This window comes from Erigeron canadensis, chromosome 8 (genome assembly GCF_010389155.1).
Source record: "Erigeron canadensis isolate Cc75 chromosome 8, C_canadensis_v1, whole genome shotgun sequence".
NCBI lineage: Eukaryota > Viridiplantae > Streptophyta > Magnoliopsida > Asterales > Asteraceae > Erigeron > Erigeron canadensis.
The window spans coordinates 43,026,359-43,036,464 of NC_057768.1; the positions used below are offsets into that span (position 1 = coordinate 43,026,359).

The 10,106-nt window shown below is 36.5% G+C and overlaps 1 protein-coding gene across 1 annotated transcript; it reads right to left on the reverse strand.

The window, feature by feature from the left end:
* Positions 1–336: 336 nt before the first annotated feature.
* On the reverse strand, positions 337–8,638 carry LOC122578762 (protein PAT1 homolog 1-like). The gene is made up of 6 exons (XM_043750794.1): positions 8,492–8,638; positions 8,037–8,182; positions 7,457–7,513; positions 2,975–3,056; positions 856–2,828; positions 337–675 (listed from the first exon to the last, which is right to left on the reverse strand). The coding sequence occupies exons 1-6, from the start codon at positions 8,502–8,504 to the stop codon at positions 652–654; spliced, it is 2,295 nt and encodes a 764-aa protein (XP_043606729.1). The 5' UTR covers positions 8,505–8,638; the 3' UTR covers positions 337–651.
* Between the last annotated feature and the right edge of the window lie 1,468 nt (positions 8,639–10,106).

Consider the following 10,106-nt stretch of genomic DNA (forward strand, 5'->3'; position numbering starts at 1 on the left):
GATCACACTAAGTCTTATTTGTGTATGTTGTGCAATTCAAAAGTATGGCTTAGGTTTTGAAATTGGGTAAATCTGATAATAAGATCATATATATATCAACATAAACCACTTGGATAATCAATATTTGATTTCTGTTATTCATCCATCGCATAAGCTATAAAAGATGTATATGCTTCTTTGCCTGACTGGGCTCTGAGCGCATCTTAAATTTAAATTACACAATCTCAAACCAAACTGGAACACGGATTCTTGCTTCAGTATTGTGTAAACACCACACCCAAACGAGATAACAGAGTCAGGCAGGTTTGGTTCATTCATTTGAAGAACACCTCTATCTCAATACAAAAACATTTCAAATAAAATAAAAAAGATAATGGAAATTGTAGACGTGAACGCGAACTAAATCATCCAAGAGTAATTACGAATGTTACATTGTATAAATGTATGAAATAAGAAGCACCGAAAGAAACAGGGAGTACCCAAAAAAACATGCCTCCCCTTTCACCTTTCACGAGTGTACCTCTCTATACACGGAAGTCATCCTATTAGTTAAAACTGTTTAAAGTTACGACTGCACCACATGCAGAAGAATTACCAACTTCATCACATCTCTTTCCAATTTAACGTCACAGCGAGGATGAATAAAAACCATCAAACTGCACCATGCAACAAAACCTGCATTTGCCACCACCAGGATTACCAAGAAATGGTCACATTTCATGCAGGGCCAACAGAAAAAGCATTCATAACCTAAAGTTGTCAATTATCCATGACACCATTTGGGACCATATTATGACCAGATAGCATTTAAAGTTTTGTACAACACTGTCTATAACATCTAATTCACCCTCTTACCGACTCAGGATTCACTTGACCAATGCTCCCTCTTGGATCAGTCAAACCAGCAACCTGCATGGACCTTTGTGAAAAATCAACTAACATCTTCCTCTGATTATTATCAGTGTGTGGAAGACTGGCACGCAGAAGTTCAACCGGCATTTCTCTACTGATAGCAAGTGCTGCCTCTGAAGCAACAATTTCTGTGGTTGGTGGGACCTGTGTACACATAGCTTGTACTAAACTATCATACTTGCTTAAGCAGTATTTCGTAAGAAGCCCAAAAAACGCATCGAAGGAGGCTTGCCATAGCTTAGGATTTCGCAACCCAGAGTTGGTAGAAACTGGAGGGTTACTTAACAATGAAGTGGCCCGATCCAAAACAGATTTTAGAACAACCGAAGCCCCGTCTCCGGACTGGCTCCCGAGAGGACGTAATGGTGGCTGCTCTGAAGAACACACTACTGCAGCAAGACAAGCACTCAAAGAATTAAGATCCATTGAACCAACGCATGTGGTGACCGTTTTTGCTAAACCAGTAATGGTCATGGACGCTGATGGGTCAGAAGGAAGGCCGCCAAATAGAAACCTTAAGTGACGGAAAATCGCCATGCATACTATCCGTGCAAGTTCACCACTTGGTGAGAGAAGCTGAAGGTATTTTGATATGAGTTTGCGGCCTTTGGGAAGTGATACTAATCGTAAAAAGATGATATCATCCTTAGCAGTCAAACTTTTCCCGAGAGGATCAACAAGCTGAAGTGATGTAGCTAACCCTTCTAGAAGAACCTGCCTTCTTTGTCTTATTTGTATACCGCCATCTTGAGGCTGACTAGATTGTAGGAGACGATCAATGTCATCCACATCAAGAAGAAGATAAAGGCCATCTTCGATCATAATTCTGGCTGCAAGCATTGGTTCTTGTTCTAATGGTCTCTCAGATGCTTGGTTTTCAGAACCACCATCAACAGGAGGATCTACTTCAAGAAGAGGCTGGGGCCTACGGATGAATGTTAATGAAATCCTTCCATTAGCATCAATATTGACATTATTTTTCGATTCTGTACTGTTACGTGAGGATCTAAAGGGTGAATCTTTAAGATGAGCGGGACAGAAACGGGTTTTTGACTTTGAATCAGAAGAAATTTTAGCAATTCGGGCTTGGTGATAGTAATCGTCTATGTATGGGTCATTGCTGTGAGTTGCAGAATGCTGCATCCTAAGAACGGATTCAATCTCTTCGGATGTCATGTATTTTGATTTGAATTGTACCTGAAATTTATCACTCTTCTGGTTACTACTATCAGAGCCCTGACGAGAAAGTCGTCCACTTTGCCGATTGCTTTTTTGGCTCGTTTTGGATTTTCGACTACTTAAATGTAGTGAACGGGAAGGGAGTGGGCACAGCTGAAGTGGTGCATAAGGACCAACAGAGTGTTGAAGTGGTGATATAAAATGTGGTGATAGTGATCCATTATGAAGCAATTTCTGCTGAAACGTGTTGCTCAATAGGCCCGCATGGTCCACATGTAGCATATGATTGGCCCAATTATTTTGTGGCTGAGAATAATGTGAAAGAACAGGAGGAATTAAGTGTGACCCACTTCCACTATAACGGGATCCATGAAGAACACGATTTAAATGCAGCTTACTGGAATTCAATAAAGGTGAAAGATTTGGCTCCGAAAAGGGTAACTGGGCATTGGAAGAAAGATTCATAAAATTTGAATGCTGGCGTGGCGAGGAGAGGTTTGCTTGACTAATAGGAGGGAAGGAAGGGAAAGATGGGTCAGGTACCAAAACAGGTTCACTGAGGACCTGCTGTTGTTCAACAGGGTATGATGATGCTCTGTACAATGGCTTTGAATCTGAGTAAAGATGAGGTTGTGATGACCATCTTCTGCTTCCTTGGTAGCATTCAGTGTCAGTAATATGTTGGTCCAACCACTCTGTCAACTCTCTTTCTTGCAACCATTCGGAAGCAGATGAACCTGAAAATAGTTTAGTTGGATCAATTGTGGTAATACCTATAATAAAATAAAAAGGAAAACAAGATGGTAACAGAAGATTGTCATTTATATACTCACTTTCCTGTAAAATAAATCACAATAAATGACTGGGTTATTTGTGTACTCACTTTCCCTTGAAAAAGATCCAGATCCTGATCCTCGGTCACCAATAACTCCAGGATGCCTAGGTCCACTAACTGATCTGTTCAACTGCAGAGCATATACCATACCGAAGTTACTCAATTTACACAAAATTAATGCAGATAACAAAGAGATTAATGAGATAATAACACAGAATTATTGATTACGAATTAAAACATGTCAACTAATGGAACAAATGCATTTTGCGTAGTATACATAAAAAGTTACAACGCAAACATGTCATTTTGAGCAGCAACACACTATCTCTATAGTTAAACAAAATAACTATTGAAAAATGTTAGATTGCATAAATTATATCTTGAAAGCTCGGGTTATCCGGGGATGGTGAGTCTTTTTGAGTCAGATGTATGCGACCTAACTGGGGTTTCCTTATGATCGTTTCCACCCATTTCCTGGCCACCCCCAAATTGATTATCTGGAAAGGCTTTGAACCTGAGACCTCTTCTAAGAAAAGAGGACGCCTAACCACTAGGCCACCTCGCTGATGGTTATATTTATGCAATAAACTTTGCTTAGTCATACAGCTTAAAGATACTATGAGCCTGTGAGTACGAAATTACTAATCTAACTGAAAATCTAGTAATGGAAAATTTTAAATAAGATTGCTGGTGGAAGAAACTGGACTAGTGAACAAATTAGCACAACAGCTGTCATCAAAACTTCAAAAGTTTGAATCATCTTTAGGTTATTAAAAACAGTGTAAAACTACTAACGGAATATGACATTCACATATCCATGAAAATGAAAAATATATAGATATAAAAAAAAAACCCGCAAAGATAAGAAAAGAAAGGTGCTTCCTAAAAGACCAATGAAACCTAGGACATGTTTTTAACTTAAATAGATAGAAGACTTGAGATTTCAGTTAAATCAAAAAACTACGACGCAGATTTAGTTGAGTTGCAAAGTTTTAGTGCTTCCCAGGCTTCATTTTGTATCACCATCGTACCCTCAGATATGCTAAATGATGTATTGCAAAATGACCATCAGTAACTTTACCCACCATCACACTTGTTTTATGTTGAACAAGCAAACAATTGTTCATACAAAAACAAAGGAATAATAAATACTACATAGTGTAAGGATAATTGTTTTATGTAAAGAGGCACTTTCATCCAAACTCTGAACCTTTTCCGTTCTAACAATGGTTTATTTGCTGTAAAAGAACAAGTACAAGGGCTCTCTACTCACTTTATGATCTTTAATCTTGTAACTGAAAGTGCATAGACATTTTTTATTCATCTTATGCAGGAATATATCTCTGGAAATACAAGATAGCACGTCTATCAGACACTCCATTTTTCATTAAAGAACATGTAACAACATCCTAACCAGAACCTGGCACTGGACTACTGGGTTGATCTAAAGTAATTCAGCCACTAAAAGCTTAGAAATTATGTACATACTTTCAGTGGCGGGGCCAGGAATGTAGTTTAGGGGTGGCCAAAATTAGTAACAGTTTTCATGCTTCCTACTCGAGTTATCTTGGAAATGGAACAGATGTTGCGGGGTTTCTTGTGGTGCAAGGGTGCCTTAACTCGTGGAAAATCTAAAGTAGCATGGGAAGTGGTTTGTTTACCAAAAGAAGAAGGCGGTTTAGGGATTCGAAGACTTTATTACTTTAATTTAGCTCTTATTTCGTCTCATATTAAGGATCTGCTTACTCTCAAAGAATCCTTGTGGGTCAAATGGATAAGTATGTATAAACTTAAGGGAAGGAGTTTTTGGGAGGTTCCATGCCGAGGCAACATGACATGGAGCTGGCGGAAATTACTTCAAGCTAGGCAGATTGTGCGTCCTTTCTTTTGGTTCGATATTGGTAATGGTAAGTCCACCTTTGCTTGGTTCGACACATGGAACACTCAAGGGACTTTAATTGATTTTCTAACAACAAGAACAATTACAAGAGCTGGGTTCCAACTTAATGCAAAAGTGGCTGATATTGTGTTAGATGATGCTTGGAGATGGCATACTGAATGGGGTCCTAGACTCCCACTTGTTGTTGCTCCAAGTTTGAATGAAGATAAAAAAGATACTGCAATGTGGAGAGATAAAAATGGAACAACCCATGACTTCTCGGTAGCTGTTGCATGGGAAGAATTGAGACCACGCCAATCTGTGGTTCAATGGCACGAACTGGTATGGTTCAATCAGTGTATACCTAAACACGCCTTCATGCTTTGGCTGGTCATGAGAAAGAAGTTAAGAACTCAGGATTATCTGCGCCAATGGGAGCATCTAAATCAGAATGATCCCATTGTGTGCTCTTTCTGTGAGATGCAACCCGACTCTCATTCCCACTTGTTTTTTGAATGTAATTATTCTGCTCAACTTTGAATGGGGGTCACACAAAAAGCTGGAATGGAAGGAATTCCCACTGATTGGGATGCTATTATAGCCGATGCTATTTTATTGGCAAGAAAGAAATCGATAAGAATTGTTATACTTAAGCTTGTTCTGGCGGCTACTGTGTACTACTTATGGCAGGAAAGGAATGCAAGAATCTTCAACAAGAAGAAAAGATCGAGTTCTGAATTGATCGAGGTGGTAATCAATACTGTTAGACTCAAGTTGTTAACCTTCAGGTTCAAGAAGACGACCCATGTAGAAAAGGCTCTTGTGGAGTGGAAGCCGCCTTATCATCTAGTTAACGAGACGTAGGCTTCTAATTTTTTGTCTATCTAGCCCATTGTTTTGTAACTTTATTCATGGTCGGCTAGGTAGTTTATTATGGGACTGGCATGTCAATGCCCATAATAGTTTCTGTGATTGCACAATGGTGCGTTTTTTGTACAAGCATACAAATTTTTGCACAATGGTGCGTTGTTTGTACAAGCCAATGTGACATTTAGTCACATTGCCTGATTTATTTTTGATTAATACAATTCATAGGGTATATCCTTTTACCCAAAAAAAAATTAGTAACGGTAAACAGTTACTACTCTAGACCACAAGCTAAGCACTTTCCTTTCGGTAGTAATTATCTTATGAATCTGCTTATTCTTCTAAATTCTAACTATTTAACACTTGCCCCGTATTTAAAAAATATACGTACAATATAAATATAGCTCAGTATACTAGTTTATTTAAAGAATATACGTACAATATAAATATAGCTCAGTATGCTTCTAAATTCTAACTATTTAACACTTCCTCATCTTGATGTATTTGAGTTTATTTTGTTATTATTCAAATAAATGGGAACGTCATGATGTATGTCCGAATTATTGGTCATATAATCTTGGTATAATTATGATACGAACCCATCCCATAATAGGTTCGCATCATGCCATAAGCTAAGTGTAGAATTCACTCCCAAAAGCTAGCTCAAAGGAGGAGGGACACCTAGGCTTATAAGCCACCAACCAATCCCATACTTGGCCGATGTGGGATCATATCAATACCCCACCCTTTGAAGAGCCAACGTCCTCGTTGGTCACGGCTATGTTGGTCACGGTTGGCACCCTTCTCCTTGGGTCCAAGCCACCACTCCATAGGCCACCACTCCGAGTGTTAACCTCAAAAGGTAGAGTTGGCTCTGATACCAATTGATACGAATCCATCCCATAATAGGCTCGCATCATGCCATAAGCTAAGTGTAGAACTCACTCCCAAAAGCTAGCTCAAAGGAGGAGGGACACCTAGGCTTATAAACCACCAACCAATCCCATACTTGGCCGATGTGGGATCATATCAAATTAATATTTTATTATGTTATGGTCCCTACGAGTGTATACCTACTGAAGGGCTGAAGCCTCTTTTCTAACATCACTTTAAACTGTGTTTTATTTCCAGATTCTTTTTTACATCAGTCAACTTGCACATACATACTAGTAATACACATAGCCACATTAAACTTTGGGGGGTGGGACTTGGCCACCCCTGCCCCCACACAGTTCCGCCTTTGCATACTTTTCCCATTTCAGTTCACTTCAAGCAATTTCTTATAGGACGCGTCACTAAAACAACTTCTTGAGAAAACTATACCAAGTTGATTCAATACAATTACCTAGAAATGGGTTGATTTGGATTATACTTTTATCTTTGATGGGAAACAAATACGTAATATTTAAAATTCTGGTTGATAATGAAATAATCAACCGAGTCAAGCAGGTCAAAGTGTATCCAAACGCATACGTCTTAAATCAGATCACTAATAGTCATTTTCATGAAAGTGACCAAAGTGTATTTTTGGTCCCACTTTTACCTGTATGACTGTAACAAAAACTACATCTACTGACTACTGACCCAAGCCCATACATCACCCCCACCCCCACTATTAGCATGGCTAGTGTTTCATACACCAAGCACGCAAATAAATGCTTGGTCTTGTACCCCCAATCTCAAGTTTATTTGGCTAGGCTTGTTGGTAACAAACTTACTCAATTAAAGGGTCAAGCCAACAAAAAAACTATATGCAAACAAATTAGTAGTTGAAGAAAGCTGACCTTTGAAAATGTAGTTGACAGATCATCTACTTCTGATAGAGACCCGAGCCCTGATTCCTGATGATAGCAAGTGAACACGGAACGAAAGTTAGCAAAAGCAAACTGAGACGTATCAGTTAAGAATACTACATTAATTACGTAAACGATAGCATAGCAACATTAGAGGTCAGTTGACAAAAGAAAGAAACTTGTAAATATAGTTAATGCATTTTAAATCAGGTTCAAAGGGTAACATGACTCTCCAAGATCTAGATCTATAACGAAAACAAAAGATATTCAAATAAACACAAAACAAAGGCTTAATCGAATGAACTACTTAGTCCATTAGACAATCACAAGTGACTTGCAAGTAAGTATCATGTACACGAAAATCTCAATACCACTAGTATTACACGATCGTCTAAGATATTAAAAACACCAAATTTATACCAAAATACCATTGGACGTTCCTCCTCTTATATGCATAACACCAAGGAGAAACAATGTTACAGACTGGTAAATCATCAACACGGACGTATAACAAGTTCATTAACCATTCGTAGATCAAATACTAACAGTTAAGTAGTCAAGAAGCATATACCTCTTCTCTATCAAACAGACGATATTCATCGTCAGCAAGTCCAATCAAAGGGTTATCTTGTTCAACTTCTATACACCCAAAATCAGCCTTTTCTGATACATTTTGTCCGAAAAACGCATACTGTGAGGCATCAAATAGTTTATCACCTGCATTACAATTCAAAGATATAATTCGTATAAAACATTACTATAACAAAAAATAAAATAAAAAAACGCAACTTTCAGGTAATTTCAATTCCAAAATCTATATATCAGAAACTCTTTATTTGTACAGTAATTAAATTATTCATTTCCAGCCAAACAATTTTATCAGAAATCTTAAAACTAAAGATCTCATGTCATTACATAAAAATTAGAGATACAATTATTATATGCATATGCATAAATTTAATTTTAAAAAAAAAAAAAAACTGGAAAAAGAAAAAGATGAGGTGATAAGGAAGGGGAAATGAGTACCAGATCTCTCCATAAAGAATGGGTGATTGTTTATAAGAAAAAAAGAGGGGAAAATTAGGGTTTTGAAAGAGTGGATCGAAGAAGAAGAAAGGAGCTAGGCATGTGATTAGCGTGGAGAGTTGACGTTCTTTCTTTGTTTACGCAAAGTTAATCAAGCAAGGAAGTAACATATCACTTTCCTCTTCACACTACTACTACTTCTTCTATCTACAATCTATTATTACTTGTTTAATGCGTACTTACTTTTATTTCCAAAAATAAAAATAAAAAAAGAAATACATCTATAATCTAAAATTCTATAAAAAAATTATGCCCTATGTTGAAAAGTTTACAATTTTGGAACATGCGAAATCATCATTATACCCTAAATTAATTAACTTATACAATCATTTCGTAGTCTTTTAAAATTATCCACTATCCATAAAAATCAAATATCTTTGTATCAATTACCTACACCACTTTACGCCGACGCCATTACCATCCGTTGACGTCACCATATCGCAACTAATGTCATCATCGCCGCATTGCGCGGGTACCATGCTCATATACAATCAGTGACATGTCATTTCAATCCCAACTTATAAGTAGATGGTCTCCATTCTCTTTCTCTATACATCTTTTTTTCTTCAACAGGTAATACTTTCATTTATTGATCTAAATAAAATTATCCATATATATTTTCCCTAGTTACTAGGTTTCTTATTTTCTTTTGGCTTAAATTGAAAGATGAAAGTGTGATGATAGATTGGAAGGGCCGAAGAAGGGTTTTGTTTTGAGGAATCTCACAAATAACACATTAGACAACATATTATTTGTTATCTTGTATTGATTTATTATAAAGATGGGTAGATATATATAGCATTATATGCGTCTGTCTAAGCTTAGTGAATAATTCGTGCTTTTGGTTATACGACAAAATTGTACATAGTTGGTTCGTTATGTTGTCTTTTGAGTTTGTAATTTGATGGTTATTATTTTGTCGATATATGAAATTATCGGAATTTGATTGTTCTGTTAAAAAAAATGTACCTATATTTTAAATTTGCCCCCTTACGATAAAATTTATGGCTCCGTCTCTGGTGGCGGTGGCGAGGGGGTGGCGGTGACAACGATAGTAACGTGGTTATTAATATAAAAGTATTATTTTAATAGTTAGGGATGTATGTTATAAATAAATATATTAACGATATAATAGATACATTATAGAAAGATATTAAAATTAGTGAATAAATGAGACGAGTAGTTTGGATCAATATTTTTTTTTTTTAAGAAAATAGAAAGACCACATGCTTTATAATATATTTAAGATAAAATTATAGATTATTATTATCTCTTTATATAACTATAATTTTAAAGAAAATCACTATCGAAAGCTTTATTTACAACCCCAAAACCTTTTTATTCCTATTTCAATTTAAATTTAAAACTTTAAATTTTCAAACTTCTTCAAATATCAATTCATATGTTATTGGTTGGTAATAAGTACTCAATTTGTTATCATATATACATATAGCTTGAACTAAACTAAATTTTCAAATATTTTTATCATGCTTTTGATTTTTTGTTTCTTGAACTGTAGGTTATTTTGATGGTCAGATCAAGTCAATAAAAATTA